An 18,998-nucleotide genomic window follows, 5' to 3' on the forward strand; every position below is an offset into this window, starting at 1 on the left:
CACTCTGAAAAGGCACGCAAGAGAACAGTTGGATATTCAAAGTTAAAGACAATAAGAAAATGAAGGGGAAAATATCAAAACTATGCAGAAATGAATAGAGTATTAACGCTGGGCTTTAAAAATCTTGCATCTCAAAATGCAGAAATTTTAGGAAAGCTCAGAAAAAGCTTCATTAAAGCTTAAAGTGACAACACTCTTTAGCCTAGGAGGGGTTCTTTACAGGAATTGGGATGCTGTGCTCACACAATGTGAGGTTGCCATATTTTTAAAATACAGATTTGTCTAAGTTGCCATCAATTTCTTTTTATTTGAGACACATGGATATAATAGTCCAGCTATGATACAAGAATGTAAAAGAAAGAAACGTTTGTTTTAACATCTTCTGGAAACATAAAAACAGTTTAGAATGTATGTCTTATTCAGTGTCCAATAGAAAAACAAAACAAAACATGGCCCGACATGTATCTTATAAAGAGTTGTTATAGACTTAAACTCATACTGAGATTCTTTTCTCTACACTACACAATGGTCTTCTGGCTGGCAGAAGAGCAGTAGTATGCAGGTCAATTCTGGTTCCTGTTGGCAGGTAGAAGGGTGTTATTTTTTATGCGCATTGTTCATTTTGTGTCGTACATCCTGGAGCTAAAGCATGACAATGATTTTATTTCAATAATGGCCCCTCCTGGGAGCATGGAAGAAATATATTACAAGTTATAACAATGGCAATGATCGGCATAAGAAACAATGAACAAAGGCAATGCAATGCAGTGTCATATTGAGTTTTATTTGAACTACACAATCCTGATCCGGACCTCGAAGGCCAAAAAAAAAAAGAAAAAAAAAGAGAAACTAGCATTTCTCATTATGCTACTGGTATTATCTTCAAATGAGACTGTTTAAAGACATGCTCAAAATTCATGCCAACAGAAAGATACTGCATGGAATATTTTTCCTGGTATCGCAATTTGCTATGCATTTTTTTATCACTGTTCCACTCTGCTACACAACATTTCTTTTGTGTAGCACGTTTTTATATAGAACTGTACAGAATGGCAGTGCCATCTTTTCCCCATTGACCAAGTATGCTGATCAAATTGTTAAAGAGAAATTATTCCCTGTTCAATCTTGCAGCATTTTAGTGGTTTTCCGCTATAAGCAACTGGCACTACATCTTTGTTTCCCATCATCTTTGATAGACAATCAGAACTCACTAATTTGTTATGGTGCTTTTTCATTCTAGCTTGTGTTTCACTTTTTTTTTCGTCAAATCAAGTCTTTATTCAAAATTTCTCAAAAACAATACACAAAAAAGTAACATCTAAATAATACATGAATTCAATTGATTTTTGTGTTCTATTCATTCTTGCACATAATAAGGGGAATTTGACCAATTTCAAGCATGTCTTTAGTTTGCACCATTCTTAGATTTTGTGGTAACAAACAGATTTTGTCAAAATATGTCCCAATAATCTCAAGCATGCCAAAAATCTGGTAAACCCCAAAAAGTATCAACTTCAAGGTGAGCGTTACAATAAATACCTGCTTGTCAATTTGTTCCTCGATGAATGTGTAGTTGTCTTTCATACTTGTTCCATCAAGCAACGCTACAGGAATATACAAGAATGCAATTATCAAACAGATGCAGAAATAAGGATTACTTTTCAATTTTATATTGATCATATTACTTGGTATTATTAATAATAAATTACCACTTTATATCATGAATGGCCCCTTAACACAAAGCTTAGCACTTGGTCGTACATGGAAGTCTGATTATTACAACTGGGGCCCGTCTTACAAAGAGTTGAGATTGATCCGATCAATCGCAACTACATGTATGGAAAGCCAGCAAAGTCAACATATACAATGCATGTTTGCCTAATTTTTTTCTAGATATGAATGTATGTCCATAAATTCATTGATTTCTTGACAGTTAGATGTGTTCCCCTCTGTTTACAAAGGACATTTTGCACATTTGTAGAAAAAATTATGACACTGATGGATTTCCATAGAGTTGCTATTGATTGGATCAATCGTAACTCTTTGTAAGACGGGACCCTGATTGAATTGATCATTAAGAGTAATTAAGCGTACAAATTGACTACAATACCTTTCTATTATTTCCCTTTGAATGGGGGATAATAAAAAAATCTATATTCCTCTTTGAATAACTCTGAATGCGGAAACTAATGACTTTTTGGGGGGAGGAGGGGACTTTTTTTCCTTTTATTTTTGCCTTTCAAGTCTTTTTTAGGGGGCAGGGGGGGGGGAGGGTGTTTCTTGGTGCAGCCAAAGTTCAACAAAAGAATAAACTCACCATGTTCTGTTTGAAGATGCTCATCAAAGTCCAGCTGAGTGTTTTTCTGATTCATGATCACCTCACATGCTCCAATATCTGTTTGATGAAATGAGTATTATTAAATGGGATGTTCATCCTCACAAAAGTGTAAGTATAAAAGTATTTGTAAAATAGAGATTATTATTGAAGATTTGAAGAAATCAATCAAAGAAATATAAGAGAGTTATAATAACAATAATATAAAAAAAATAATAATAGTAAAAGAACAGTCCTTGTATAGTGCATTATACATTTCAAAGGTTTCAATGTGCGTTAGGGAAATGAAAGAAATAAAGATGAGGGATACATGCAGCTGCTGGTAATATTATGACTAAAATATTATCAGTTAAATCTGTATAGTCCATGAATTTACAGTTTTGAATTTCCAAAGTTTTTATTTTGTGATTTCATATGCAATATGCAGGATATTTTATGTAATATCAATGCAATAAAATCAAACTTTTTAATGGTTAATAACATGAAATACTTTTCTTCCAGCTATATTTGAGAAATAAAGTGAGATTATATCAAACAAATATATTTTTTTGTTTAAAATTCTCTTACGAATTGTGAGTGATTTATATTTCTGCTTCAGATCCTTCAATTCAGACTGTACAAACGTCTTCATGTCACTCACTGAACTTAACTGTCTCCCTTTCTGCAAAGTAAACAAAACAAATCAAACATCTTGGTAAGAAGAATAACAAGAGACACATCACTATATCATCACACAGAAGTTATAAGGGCAATATTAAAAACAAAAATTAATAATGTGTTTTCTTTATTTTGAAAGCCCTTTGTGGTGACATCTTCAAAATTATCAAAATCACCATAATTTGCACAAATCTGCATATGAAGGTCAAATTGCCAATTATGGCTAAAGGAGCGCACCCTTTATATTCCATCCAGAAAGCTGTGCAAATATAGAGCTTGTAGAAAGGGCAATTTAAACTGGTATCATTTTTCACAAGGTATAGTGTCATATTGTCCTTTACTTGCTGAAAGATGATACATGTATATTACTCCTTTCTTACCACAGAATATGAATTGACCTTGAGTTTTCAAACACTGATACATTCAATGTGCATGTAAATGTATATTCTTGCAATATACAAGCCCATAATTCCAGTTGTGGTAATGATTACAAAAATAATGCAAACAGACTGCAAAAAAATTAATTCCCAGGTGTTTGTATATATATATATACATATATATATATATATATATTTATATATATAAATTTATGTGCGAAATGATTCTGCTAGAAAATGTTAAACACTCAGTTATTAACAATATAAGAATGATAATCTGTCAGTAGAATTCTATTTCTACATAATAAAAATAAAAAAAATTATAATAACAATATGAATAATAATAATAATGATAACAATAATAATCATAATAACAATATGAATAATAATAATAATAACAATAATAATGATAATAATAATAATAATGATAATGATGATTGATGATAAAAATAATAATATATACATGAATGTGGTCTTTGGCTTAAGAAAATAAAGGATATAAAACAGTCATTAAAGTAAAGATCATCATCATTGTCATCTTAATCCATATTATCACCATCACCAATCACCATATCATTTCATTGTCATATCATCCCCTGCTGGCATCATAATCATCATTACTACCATCATCACCATTACCATCACCATCACCATAAACATCATCATCATCATCAACCATTATCAGCATCATCAACATCATCATGAACATCATTTGCCTCCAGATGAACTCACATTATACCCCGTCTGTACTGTCTTTGTTGTAGAACTCAGGTAAGTGAAGACATCTGATATATGACGGTTGCGTATGTTTTCAAAGAGCTGGCGATTGGGAATAACAGAAAGCATAAAATTCAAAGAAAATTAAACTTGTGAGATATGACTGTCCTGGGGGAGCATTTCATGGAGAGTTCCGTAAAGTGACTTTCACTGACTAATTCATTCTCAGCCAATCAGATGCAAGGATTTGCAGTAGCCTATAACAATCAGCAGAGAAGATCACTTGCATTGACGAGTGGATACCATGCGCGACCAAAAAAACACGTAAAAGGATATCTTTTTCAAGATAGGGCACGGTACATAATAAGGGTGTCAAAAACACTAGAATAATGAAAAAAATTGTATCTTTTTCGTTCGGAATGCTACGTGTTTAGGGTCAAATCTGCCAGGGTATAAAAAAGACTAAAATGTTTTATATATTAAGGATGTACTTTTTTCCCCAACAGTCAACACTACGTGCTTAGAGTCCGATTTGGGTGAGGTGTGGGAGGTAGGGCCGTACTAAACCCAATGATGTACATGTAGGTAAATGTAAAACTGAAGTCTGTGACATATATCGCTGTACTTGTTTAAGAGTTTAATTCAGAGAATACTTGCTAAGGGTATCGTTTTGCTTCCAATACTTGTTAAGGTTAGTGTTTCACACGCCAATACTTGTTAAGGGGTGCATTTTCAGAATATGGAAAATACTTGTTTAGGGTGCTTTTCAAGACCCCATGGTCGCGCATGGTATCCACTCGTCAATGGAAACCCCCCCCCCCCCCCCCCCCCCCCGGATCACTTGCTACTTTTTTCATGAAATGCTCCACTGTATACCTATCATTATACAGCTCTGTATATCAATCCGGTATACAAGGTGTGACAGTTTCCTGTATTATTTTCTAAAAACACCAGATAACAATAGAGAAACTGTAAAGCTCAAAATAACATCTAGGTCTCATTTCTTAAAGACTTGTCCTAGTAACAAACGCATAATTTCTTTAACAATTTCATCATCAGCCAATCAAATAGAAGGATTTCAGCAGCTTTGAACTGTTATTGAAAATCTATCATTATAACAAGATTAATGAAATGATTAATTGGAGTAAAGACTTGCATGGTGTGTTCAAATAGTATCAGGGTCATAACAAAATATAAGCCATGAATCTCAATTTCTACTATAAATTCGGTTATCGAAAAATCATTTGAAAAGAGTGGGACTTGGGAGCACCAAACTAAGGCATGAACATATAACTTGCTAGAACGTCAAGTTTGGATGGACCCATTCAAGGTCAAATTACCTTGTTTTCTTCTTGCTCAAGGGCTAGTCTACCCCAACAAAAAGTTAATTTGAATACTCTGAATATTCTGAGCACTGAAAAGAAGTTCTTGTCAATTTACGGGCAGTCCAGTGATAGAGTCGGTCTGAATATGCCTGAACTGGGACACACTGTGCCATATACTAACTTACCTGATCCTCAACAGTGAGAAGCAATCTGAGAGGTTTTCCGCCCGTCACTTCAGGGCCAAATTCACAATAACCTATCAACGAAGACGAGTAAAAATTACTTCATAATTTGTCATTTCTTAAGGTGTAAATTTTTTCAGACTCACTAGTGTAGTGAAAATGCTGTCTTGGTAACTTGCAACGGGATAATGTCAAGGCATCTAAGGAATTTGAAGTTGTAACCATCAACCCGAAAGGCTAACGTCAGTTATGGCAGCCTTATGGTAACGTTTTCAAAATAAGTTCATTCAGAATTCAGTAAAATTGCCATCCAAGTGTCTAATGGCATTAATAAAAAAAAATATGTAGGCCTACCAAAAGATTCTGGAAAAAACCATGTCATTGCTGAGAAATTAGCAAAAAGAGCCTGGAATTTGAGTCAAACAAAGATTTTCCTTTGCAACAATATACACTGTCCCACATCTGTGTTGGTGATCTTCAGTTTGATCATTTTTCAGCTTAGGATTTCATGATTTCCTCCAATTCAGTTTATGTAAGTAACTGTATCAGATCTAGATCTTATTAATCTCTTGCTTCTACAGATTTTCCTGTGAAATCATTGTTTACAGCAACTATACTTTCATTTATCTTGAATCATTTTACTGGTTAGATTCCTATCTATCAGAGACTCACCGCTGCTGATGTCGAAGGTCTCATCCACGAGGCCCTCGTAGGTGGTCTGGGTACACATGGGGGTGACCATATCGCATTCCCTGTCGATCAAGAAGAGATGGCCAATCTCATTCTTCACAGGAGCTTTCATTGGAGTTCCTTGGAGGGATTGTAAAGTGTTCATCATATCCCAAACCATCTACATGAAGTAAAAGAGAAATTTCGATGATGGATGATGTAGTAACTATCCCATAGAATAAGGAAGAGATGGTCAATCTCATTCTGTACAGGGGCTTTCATTGGAGTTCTTTGGAAGAATTTTAGCTGTTGTCATAAAACAGAATCGGTTCTCTGGTAAAGTGGATCCCTCCGACTCAGGTAATAAGCTTTGTCAGAATGGGAATCAACTCCTAGACAACAATAATCGTGTAGACTAAATTACACAGCTCTGATGCCCAAGCCTTACACCATACCTATATGATATGAACTTTATAAGACGCAAGGGTGTTTTGCAAAGATTTAAGTGTGACTATTAAAGATTAGCACTAAAATTCCCAGACTTTGCAGGCAGTACATCACCACATTGGTCAAAATTTCTCAGAGGACACACTAATGTGAATTAATCAATGAGATTATGCATTTAAATCACATTTAAATCTTTGTGAAGCATCCCGAGGTTACAATCCTGTAAATATAAAGATGTGACCAATCACATTGTTCTCATGGCATCTGTCATACGTCTTTTACCCCCTCCCAAAAGAGAGTAATATGATTATCATCTGCCCAACTTCACACAGACATCGTCACATGCATATCCAGCATGAAAATAGTGGGGATGCATGGATGATGGTGATAGCATCAATTTCAAAGATAATAATGGTAATAATAATAAAAATAACGTCATATTTTACCCAGGATAGCCACCTCAGTTCCGAAAACTGCTCCCAGCAGGCCCTGCTTAACATGATAATGTTATTATCATGTTATTATCATTACGAAAATACACCGTTTGGGGTTTCACCGCTGTTGGGGTCGCAAACTGCGGTAATAGACCCCATTTTTCGTTTGAAACTCTCATTTCTCATTTGAACATTTCCAAGCCCCGATAAACCCATCTTGGCCAGGTAATCCCCGTTGTCTCAATTTCACCTCCACTGGCCAGTAAAGCCAAGGACGAAATGATAAACAACAGCTGTGCTATTACGTAAGACTTCTCTGCCTGAAGAAGGAACTTCGGAATTAAATTATTGTCTTCGATATTTAATCACGTTTTCAAAGGCATATTGTATTCAGACATCCAATATTGGTCCTTTTTCAATTTCGAACGAAGAAAATCGACCTCGAAATAAGGAAAATAAGCGAATAAAAATTAGGTTATGCTTTGCATGCAGGGACTGCCCTTAAAGCGCTGCGCACACGATGCATTCACCGCGTGTACACGGAACTCCATAGCAGGCTCTTAGACACGTTGCAATCCATCGTGTGTGACCCCCTGCTGTGCTGGGCTGTCGCGTTATCTTCAGACCGAGGTCAAGAAACAGGTGTTTTGATACTTAAATTTCTTGCTTGGGGGCAGTTCGGGATTATAGTGGTTGGAGAAGAGAATTGGTGAAAACGATCTGGGGTATAGCCTTCTCAAACGGAGGTATTTCGTCATGCACCTTGATCAGGCGCTTGAGCAATGTAGGAATTTCTTCATACTGCGTACCCATTCACCTCACCTAGGTTGAGTGCAGCACAATGTGGGTAAATTTCTTGCTGAAGGAGAACACTCCATGCTTGAATCAAACCCAAGTTCCAAGTCAGTAACCAGAAGACCACGACGCCCCCACTAGAGATAGGCAACATCGGTAAATTCGCAGTCTATTGCCAACTCGTCTACTCATCACATGGTCTAATTTCATTTAGTCTAATGCCATTCCATCCATCAATATTTCGTCTAACAAACATTTGGTCCAATAACCATTTGGTTCAATCATCACTTCGTCTAATCGCAGGCCCGTCTATGACAATTTTGTCTTATAACCATTTGGTCTAATATCCATTTTCTTTCATATCGTCTAATTAACACTTGGACCAAATGCTATATGGACTAAATGGCCATTGGACCAATTTGTTATTAGACGAAATGGTGAGTGGACGAAATGGCATTAGACCAATTAATCATTAACCACAACATCTTACCTTAGAACACCTCCCTGTGTAGTAGATGTGTGGTATGGTTCCAAATAAGGCTTGTAAGCTCGCTAAGGATGTAGATACCGAATGGATCCACGTTTGGTCGCCATCCTGTAAACAATAGCAATGATTTTTACATATTACATCATATTATTTACAATACCGGTAAGTAGGAGTAAAATAATGGAAGATGTGTGTCCTTCAATACTTGGCTTCAGAAAGTTAAGAGAAGTTATGAAATACACATAATTAGTGACAAAGACATAAATAAAACAACACCTACCTCATCCCACCAAAAATGTTCAAACTTATATTTACATCAATGGGGTAACATACGAAAAAGGATAATCGTTAATAAAAACAGTATTTCCCCCTTTCAACCAACCTGGGGCCGTATTCTGAAAATTGTCTTAAGAGAAATATTCTTGTATCTTTAGAGTTACAATAAAATCTGTATTCCGAAAATTCTTGTATCTTTTCTTGTAAATTTTCTTGTAACTTTCGCTGACCGCGTATGATGTCAGAGCTAGAATTATGCGTAAAGTTAAAAAGGGCGCATAAATATCCCTTTGTGCAAGATAACATATCGAGATAAAAGGTATTCTGAAAATTCTCTTTTATCTTTGCGTTCTGTTAACTTCCTTGCAAAATACAAGAAAATTTACAAGAGGTAGGGGGGGGCTATTGTAACTTATTGTTGCATGCGATATTTATCCGTCTGCAATAATTATTTCTTGCTGCATCCCACAAGAACATCATGTTTTACAAAAGGAGACGTTCCAAAGACATTATAATGACGGATTGGTAGACTTTTCAGCAATTAAAAGTTGGTGTTCGAGACGATGAATCTTTTCAGAGAAAATATGTCTCTGAGAAAAGCCACGTGTATTTTTAGCACAGAAGCGCACAAGCATAAGCGTCGGGGGCGCAAAAAAATTACGCCTCATACGAACAATGCGCTTCATTATTTTTAAGAAGAGACACTTCCATTGGTTGACCTAAGCATAGAACAAGCTTAATGATTGGTTGATTATGAAATATTGGGCGTGTCAGAGATAAAATAGGGGACGTCCTTACAGAGATAAGACAATTTTCAGAATACCAATTTAAGAGAATTTTAGCGAGCTGTTATCTTGCTGGAAAAGTTACAAGAAAATTTAAGACAATTTTCAGAATACCACCCCTGTTTAAACTTTCCTATTTTAACATCAATATGTTTACTTACGAGGAAGAATAATCTGAAGAAGTTTGGTAGCTCTAGCGATAGGATGTCATAGTCGAGAGGAAAGAGATCGAGATGAAACTCTTCCATTGTTACATCTTAAAGAAAAGAGAAGAGATGGAAATAAGATTTTTTTTTATATGGTTGGATAAGAGGTACAAAATAGAAGACATCACCTAAATATGAAAGTAAATATTTTACTGAATGAGCATTAAAATTTACTCTTTTAAAAAGCAGAGATGCAGAATCTTAATTTTTCTATGTTAGGTAAACAGTAATGATGCTATCGTGTGCAGGCATGACTGATTAAATCTAATGACAGTGGTAATAAAAATATGTTAAACTCTCATACAAACATGTCATATGTCTTAAAAAATCATTTGGAATCTGATTTAATGAGCATTTAAGTTAATACTTCTGAGATACACTGTACATGTTTGTTTATTCGATTAATTCGTTTCTAAAATGAAACATATATATAATACTGACATACAAAATATGATAGTAGTCAATGGTGAAATACAGCATGAAATGCTAAGGATAAAAGGGTAAGGCACTTACATGTATTTATTGAATTAATGTCATTATCATAGCCTAAATTTAGCAGTATTTCAAGCAAATCAATCATATCAGTCAAGGAAAATATGATCAAAACATTTTCGCTCTACATGACAAATCTTAATACTTGATCCTATCCATTTCTCTACCCTGCCCACCTCTTAAACAGCCCCATCCCCCCCATCCATGATCTGTCTCTTTCATATTCTTTCTCTGAATTATTAAATTAGGGTTTTACCTGCAAAGACACCTTCTTCTTCCAAAATCAGATCACACACATGAAGCTGGAGGAAAACAAAAAAATAATACAAGCCTAATTCAAATCAAAAATCTGTTTGACTTAAAAGAAACTTGACTTTGAAGAGGTATACAACACAAACAGGGATTTTTGTCTTTTCACAATCAATCTGTTGTTACCTTGTGAGCTTTTGCCTACTGGTTTCTGCAAGCTTTTTTCAGAGCAGCCCTGACTTGCTGTAGATGGGTATTCCAAAAGAATCATTGGCAACTACCGCAAGTCAGATCTAGTCTGAAGAAGCCTGCCGAAATCCATTGTCAAAAGCTAACGAAGAAACGACAAACCGATCGTGGCCTCTTTGCTGACTACACAGTAGTGTGTGTCCTGTATGCATGATCCGTCAATTTAAATGCGATTCTAATTCAAACTCAATTTCTGTGAAAGACCCCACTGATCCAAAAAATTGCTTTGACATGGGCGAATATTCGTCTCATCATGCAAGGTCATCTTAAAGGAGAATGAAACTCTTGGAGCAAGTTAGGTTTTGTGAAAGCAGAAAAATCAAAGAATAAGATCAACAAAAGTTTGAGTAAAATAGGACTAGCAATAGAAGAGTTATGAGCATTTGAATGTCGAGATCACTAATGCTATGGAGATCCTCCCATTGGCAATGCGACCAAGATCTATGATGTCACAGATGAACAACTCTCCCCTTTTGGACACTGAACATATACCCCAAAACATCTCTTTTTGCTCATTCTAATCATATGACAAACGATTCATCAATGATATAATGTTGTGAAACCTCTGTACTTGTCCTCTCATAAAGAGAACACCTCACCTTGTGATAGACTCTATAAAAGTGAGAATATAAGTGAAATAAGTACTAAAGTAATGAGGGAGATGTACGTGTGTGACATCACAGATCTTGGTTGCATTGCCAATTGGAGGATCTACATGGCATTAGTGATCTCAATATTAAAATGCTCATAACTTTCTTATTATTCATTCAATCTTCCTCAAACTTTCAACAATATGTTTCTTTGATTTTTCTCTTTGATATGGATTCAGCTGGTTTCAAGGGTTTCATTCTCCTTTAACCCTAACCTGAAACCAACCACATTTAAAGTGTTCCTATATATATACTGTGTATATATATATATATATACATATATATATAGATATAGATATATATATCATTTGAAATATGTCAAGCTTGAAATAAAAATAATTTTAAATGTATATCTGTATTTATAATCTCAGCTGTGGCATTAACTATTAACAGATATCTGAGAGTGAAAAATAATACATTAAACTTAAAATACTGTACAGTATACTAAGCCTATCAATAATATTTCAACAAAAAAAAGAATATAAAACAATGCAAGATGAAAAAAAAAGTTTATTGCAATCTTTACCCTTCTTGGAACAAAAATAATGGAGTATTTCCTTTGTCTGTCATTTACTTTGTCACTCCGAATCTGACCTGTGAAGAGGGAGGATTTTTTTTTCAAAATACAAAAGATATTGAGACTTTTAGAACTACACAATTACACATAACTTTATTCATTAAACATTTGGCAATGATTACAAATGAATACAATGAATACAATCATTTCTAATCAATACAATGATTAGAAATAAAATACAATGACATATCAATGATAGTAATAAGAGCAATAATAGTAATGATAATGATACATATAATTTATAATGTGCCAAATCTGTTAGAATGTTCAAGAAGCAAAGAAAGAAAGCTTCTGAGCAACAGCTATTCATTACGCTTTTATCGCCTGACCAGCATTGAGCAAGGCTCCATTTGTATTTTTTTTGTTTTTACCATACCATGTAAAAAAGTCATTTTTGTTTGTATAATGATTTGGTTAAATAATATCAAAATAATAATAGAGAGAGAATAAAAAAGATAGGAGTCAGGGACAATTAAGTATAGGAAGTAAAATAATAATATCTCAATTGTCTACTTGATTGCCTTGTGCATGATAACAAACAGCTGTACAAAATATTGGACTCAGAGGATCTGATCATCCAATATCATAATTGTAATACATGTAAATACTAAAAAAGAAAGTGCAAATAAGATTTCCTTGTATAAATCTACTTTTTTGCCATGCTGTAACATGAAATAACATTCCAACAAGTGGAATGCCTCTGGCAGTCTCGCCTGCATTACGCAATTCAAAATAGCAGCAGTGCTTCCTTTGAACAAGTGGAATGCCTCTGGCGGTCTCACCTGCATCACGTGATTCAATATAGCAGCAGTGCTGACTTTGAAAACTACTATAAAATAATTATTCACAACAAACACCATTCATATAATGATACAATACTACGTTCATTGACATTTGACCTTGATCATGTGACCTAAAAATTGTCAGTGATACTCGATTACCCCTTTATCCACATTTTATACACTATATCTATAAACTTTGGAAGTTATGACAGCAATCTGATAATTACTCTAAAATGGGCAAAGTTCAATGACCTTAAATGCCCTTTGACTTTGGTCATGTGACCTGAAACTCGCATGAGATGTTCAGTGATAATTGATGACTCTTATGTCCAAGTGTTATGAACTAGACCAATGTACTTACAGAGTTATAATGGTAATTCAACAAATACCCCCAACATGGCCACAGTCAATTGACCTTGATCATGTGTCCTGAAACTCGCACAAGATGTTCAGTGATACTTGGTTACTCTTATGTTCACGTTTTATGAACTCGACCAATACACTTACAGGGATATGATGGTAATTCAACAAATACCCCCAACATGGCCAAAGTTCATTGACCTTAAATGACCTTTGACCTTGGTCATGTGACCTAAAACTCGGACTGGATGTTTAAAGATACTTGATTACTCTTATGTCCATGTTTCATGAATCAGATCCATAAACTTTCGAAGTTATGATGGTAATTCAACAGATACCCCCATTATGGCCAAAGTTCATTGACCTTTGATGTTGGTCATGTGACCTGAAATTCGCACAGTATGTTCAGTGATACTTGATTACTATTATATCCAAGTTTTATGAACTAGACCAATAAACTTTCAAAGTTATGATGGGAATTCAACAAATACCCCCAATTTGGCCAAAGTTCATTGACCCTAAATGACCTTTGACCTTAATCATGTGACCTGAAACTTGCACAGGATGTTCAGTGATACTTGATTACTATAATGTCCAAGTTTCATGAATCAGATCAATAAACTTTCAAAGTTATAATGGTAATTCAAAAGATACCCCCCATTTGGCCAAATTTCATTGACCCTAAATGACCTTTGACCTCGGTCATGTGACGTGAAACTCAAGCAGGATGTTAAGAAATACTTGATTAACCTTATGTCCAAGTTTCATGAACTAGGTCCATATATTTTCTAAGTTATGATGACATTTCAAAAACTTAACCTTAGGTTAAGATTTTGATGTTGATTCCCCAACATGGTCTAAGTTCACTGACCCTAAATGACCTTTAACCTTGATTATGTGATGGGAAACTCAGGCAGAAAGGTTCAGTAATACTTGATTAGCCTTATGGCCAAGTTTCATGAACTTTGTCCACATGCTTTCTAAGTTATGCTGTCATTTAAAAAACTGAACCATCGGTTAAGATTTGGTGTTGACGCCGCCGCCGGAAAAGCGGCGCCTATAGTCTCACTCTGCTATGCAGGTGAGACAAAAACAGCTAATAAATAATAGTTACTCACAGAAGAAACTTTAATAAGATAATAAAATATTATGTCCATTAACCCAAAATGACCTTTGACCATGATCATGTGACCTAAGGTTTCATGAGCAAGTACATGTACCATAAACTTCCTAAGTTATGATGCCAATTCAACACATACTCCCAACACGGCCAGAGTTCATTGACCTTTAAATGACCTTTGACCTTGGCCATGTTCCTGAAACACACACAGGGTATTCAGGGATACACTGCTGCTCTTATGTCCAAGTTTCATGAACTAAATCCATAGAGTTTTAAAGTTATGATGACAATTCCACAAATACCCCCAACATTACCAAAGTTTGTTATGATTGTTATGATTTTGATATTGATTCCCCCAACATGGTCTAAGTTCATTGACCCTAAATGACCTTTGACCTTGATCATGTGACCTGAAACTCAGGCATGATGTTTAGTAATACTTGATAACCCTTATATCTAAGTTTCATGATCTAGGTCCATATACTTATTAAGTTATGATGACATTTCAAAAACTTAACCTTGGTTTAGATTTCAATGATGACGCCGCCGCCGTCGGAAAAGCGGCACCTATAGTCTCGCTCTGCTATGCAGGCGAGACAATTAATCATCCCTTTATTTACTTCTCACAAAAGATCCAATCTTTTTTCAATAAAATAGAAACCAACCTACATGTACTTCTCATTTCCTTTTAGAAACAGATATTGGACTTACTTGCTATCTGCTTCACAACTGGGACAGATGGCCTTACCAAATACATGCGTCTGCAAACATAAACCAGCCATACAAATTAATGCAAATTACTACTAACTTCCCAGTGGAAATCACTGGAAATTATTCAAAATCTTTTTATTTTTCAAAACTCTGTACAGAAAACTCACCGATAGGTCAGTGAATATAACTGGATGATTAGACAAATAAAAAAAATCATGACAATAATGATAATAACTCACGGTAATCACCTCATATGTAATTTTTTTCTTTCAGCAGGCCCTGTATTCTTTACCAAAATGTATAATTTTTATGCTTTTTAATTCAAACACAACAAGTACCTGACAAAACGGCAGAAGGTCCAATTTTCAAATCTTGGCTCGGTGTCAAACCAATGGTATCCCATTCAAGAGGTAGATGACGGCACTCTTTCACTGAGCAACCAACCCGCATTTGAATAAGTATCTAATGTCTATCAAACCACAAAAATATGAAGCTCTATGGGATTCATTTGTAATATGTGAAGCTACTTTGGCATGCAAATAATTAGAGAATCAAAATATGTTAATGCAAGTTATGCAACCATAGGTTGTACTTACCCATATCCACCTCCAGCTAGTGTGTCTGTATCTAACTTGAAAATCTTTTCCACACCATGTTTCTGGGTAGGAAGAGAAAAAGATACACTTCAAAAATGAGAACTGGGCACTGTAACACAAAGCATATTGAATGATCATGAAACCAATTTCTACATTTGATCACTGCGTATGATCGATCAATCGCTAATATTTGCTGCTTCATTTATGCAAAATTTAGATTTGTCTGCTTCCCAAAATATCAAAAATTCTTGACTTCATGTTACCCTGGCTTTGTTACTTCTGCTCAGCGAGTAATCTTCTCAAAGCCACATTACCAACAGATTACATTGAGAAATCAATAATAGTTCTATTTTATGCCTGAAATGTATTTCAGTCAGGCATTGGGAAGCAACTCATGTTCTTTCCATCAACTTTGAATTGAAGTATTCTTTTTAAGTGATAAATTGAATTAAAGGGCAATTTTTATGCAAGTGAAACTTGAGGTCTTACTGGTTTTACTTTACAAAACATATCATTTTTAATGGATACAGAGTAGATGGGATTATTTCCCAATTAGTATTACCCTTAGGAGCTGTGCACCAGCTATCCTATCGAGCGGCTTCATCAGATCAGGTTCAATCACTAGGTCTTTGTTGTTTGGCATCTGGGTAAAAATATAAGTACAGATGTAAATCAATTGATTAAACTTGTACAAGGCCTGAAGTAGAGCTCAATCACTACCTTTTTTTCTGTCTGGTGCCTGACAGCAATTCTTTTAGCCGTAGACCAGTCGACGAGTAATATAAAAAAATGCATAAGGAATTCAGTGTAAGAAACATATTAACCCACTTTCAGACCTAAATTTCCACAGCTATACTTTTACATGATATAAAGTTCACTCAACCAAGTACAACTATGAGAGTGAAAGTACTAAGCAGGATATCTAAATTTTCTACATGTAGCTTGAATTTATCTTCTTGCAATGTTATGATATTGTAGACCAGATTACCGGCCGAGTCTGCAATTGGCATAGTCTGCAACGGACTTTGTTTGGAGAGGGAAAAGTACTGTAGGCCTAACTGAAGACTATAGACAGTGATGATATTTGCAACAAATGTTCCATAACTTTTTGGAGATCCCAGGTGTTGTTGAACATTGCAGGCGCAGCTTCTTTGTCTCCATGCTAGATCAATGCCACAATGGTCCGGTCTAGAGCCAGTAATAATATTAAGGCATTTACCTGAAAAAGTTTAGGTAAGTTTACCGGCCTGTGTGGCCGCATTTTACAGTCAAAGCCAGGGTATGAAACTGCACTAGCAACTATCACTAGCAACGATCAAGTTGCATGTAGATCTAGATCTAGAATCTAGTTTCGTAATGATAAAGTGGGAGTAACTTTACAATCCAATGTCATAATCGAATATGAGAGGTTGGATACTTACCGTAGTGTTAGAACGAGGCAGCATCATACACATGAGACATTATTTATATCAAATCACATGACATTGAATTCTAAAGTCTAAAGGCAAGTCGTTTATAAAATTTGTTATTTTTTGGAGATTTAGATTTATCATTCTATGTAGATCTAGATCTACATCTGGATCTATGAAAATTTGATAATTTTTTTGTATCCGTATCAGTACATCTGTATTAGTGAGTCAGCAAAATACCACGATTGGCAAATCACGCTAACTTCTGTATCACTTGGTCTGGCCCACAAACACTAATGTGAGGTTAGTATTAGTATACTAATGGGTCTGGCCGGGGTGCAATGGCTGCTGGCCAATCGACATGGTCATGCCCTGGGGCCTGGATTGTATCACATGATGTAACAATATATTACTGTGCTTTGGCCTGGCTGGGTGCACTGCACTGGCTGCTGGCCAATCGATTATGACATTGGATTGTAAAGTTACTGAACAGGCATATATAACATTTATAAATGGATTCCTCTTGACGACTTTGTCTGTGAATGAATGACCCCTGCCCCTCTGCTACTACTGGTACTACTAGTAGTAGCGGCCAGTGCAGCGGGGCGGGGGTATAGTCTCGTATTGTATAATCGGACACTATCATGATTCCGGACGCGCATATTACCGCGTACGAAAACAATTTTGTACCGCAAGACTTCCGCAATTCAATTCCACTGAGCAATACATAGAACAAGATTGCAAAAACAAGGCGGAAAAATCCAACTTTTACCTTATTTATCTCTAAAATGACAGAAATGCTCAAAATATCATATAACATAGTTTTGCATTAACAATTGATATATTTTCTGACGGAAATATGGGCCTGATTTGCCGAATTCAATCTCGTCCGCTCGCTCCTTCGATCGAATGTTGAGGTGTGGTGTATTGTGGGTGATCGTTGATGGCTAGTTCCCCATGCGCGAGGTTTACGGTGATCAGAGCCGTTGATGTTTGACAGCGCATCAATAGAACTTGATGAGCGTCACGATACGAACGAGCATATTGGAAAGTGCCATGGAACATACAACTAACAAAAAAAAATTAAAATTAGTTAGCAAACACAAATTTATAACCAACATCTGCTCAGATTCGATATGAAAAAGCAAACAAAAACTTTGAATTTATGCATGATATGATATATGAAGAAAAAATCACACAAATTCTTTCTTACATCATTATAATGACGAATATCTTTACCCGTCCGGCGCGCGTCCGGAATCATGATGTAATTTGTCACACACAAAAATAATTGTTTTTTGTGGAGGGGGATGCGGCAAGTGCGATGCAAAGACAATGGTTGGTAGATAGAGTCTAGTATCTGGATGTATACGATGCAGGGCCCTCCAGGGCATAAACGCTTCGAGAGAGAGGGCGGAGTGAGGATTAGAAGGTTCTGTCAATGGCCTTCTTGAATGAGCTTGTCGATGTTGAGTTGATGACAGCGTCACTCAGGTTACTCCACTCAATGATACTGGATGGGAAGAACAAGTTCCTGTATTGTTCAGTTCGTGCTCTGATTGGATTGTAGCACTTGTTATTATTTGTCACTTGCCTGTCTATAATATTTGTAGTGTCACAGTTTTCAAATTGTTTGGCACGGATACGTCGTTTGGATTTTATAGGTTGAGCAAAATTTTGGATTGGGAGAGCTGGCACCAACCCCCCGACCACTTTGAAGAAGAGGGTGAGTTTGAGGTTCCTTCTTCTTTCCTTCAGGCTTGGGAGATGTAGTTCTGCTAGCTTGTTTGTGATGAAACCCTCATCTCTAGACACATAGTTCCCTGTAATGAAGCGAACTGCTCTCCTTTGGACACTTTCGAGTCTGTTTGTGTCCTTTTGCAGGTATGGATCCCATACTACTGCACCATACTTGAGGAGGGATCTTACGAGTGCAGTATAGGCTGTCCGTTCGACGTCAGCAGGGAAGTGGAGATTCCGAAGAAGGAGGGATAAGACCCAGTTTGCCTTCTGGGTAGTCTTTGCAACATGCTTCTCCCACTTGAGGTCCTCTGAGATGGTAACTCCGAGGTAGCGTGTATCTTGGATATGCTGCAGGATGTGGTCACCTA

General features: G+C 35.9%; 1 protein-coding gene across 2 annotated transcripts in view; it reads right to left on the reverse strand.

Moving 5' to 3' along the window:
• Positions 1-18,998, reverse strand: part of LOC129262308 (vacuolar protein sorting-associated protein 33B-like) — a 43,464-nt gene that overhangs the window by 12,484 nt on the left and 11,982 nt on the right. For both annotated transcript variants that reach the window (XR_010293681.1, XM_054900412.2), the window contains exons 2-14: positions 16,041-16,121; positions 15,479-15,540; positions 14,883-14,932; positions 11,859-11,926; positions 10,441-10,486; positions 9,648-9,742; positions 8,429-8,533; positions 6,266-6,443; positions 5,597-5,667; positions 4,102-4,188; positions 2,903-2,996; positions 2,318-2,395; positions 1,540-1,604 (exon numbers count right to left, since the gene is read on the reverse strand). Coding sequence is in view for 1 of the 2 variants with exons in the window: in XM_054900412.2 (XP_054756387.2) it covers positions 1,540-1,604; positions 2,318-2,395; positions 2,903-2,996; positions 4,102-4,188; positions 5,597-5,667; positions 6,266-6,443; positions 8,429-8,533; positions 9,648-9,742; positions 10,441-10,486; positions 11,859-11,926; positions 14,883-14,932; positions 15,479-15,540; positions 16,041-16,121 (1,080 nt within the window). In the remaining variant the exon portion in view is untranslated. The remainder of the gene's footprint in view (positions 1-1,539; positions 1,605-2,317; positions 2,396-2,902; positions 2,997-4,101; positions 4,189-5,596; positions 5,668-6,265; positions 6,444-8,428; positions 8,534-9,647; positions 9,743-10,440; positions 10,487-11,858; positions 11,927-14,882; positions 14,933-15,478; positions 15,541-16,040; positions 16,122-18,998) is intronic.

Source organism: Lytechinus pictus, chromosome 5, assembly GCF_037042905.1.
Source record: "Lytechinus pictus isolate F3 Inbred chromosome 5, Lp3.0, whole genome shotgun sequence".
Lineage (NCBI taxonomy): Eukaryota > Metazoa > Echinodermata > Echinoidea > Temnopleuroida > Toxopneustidae > Lytechinus > Lytechinus pictus.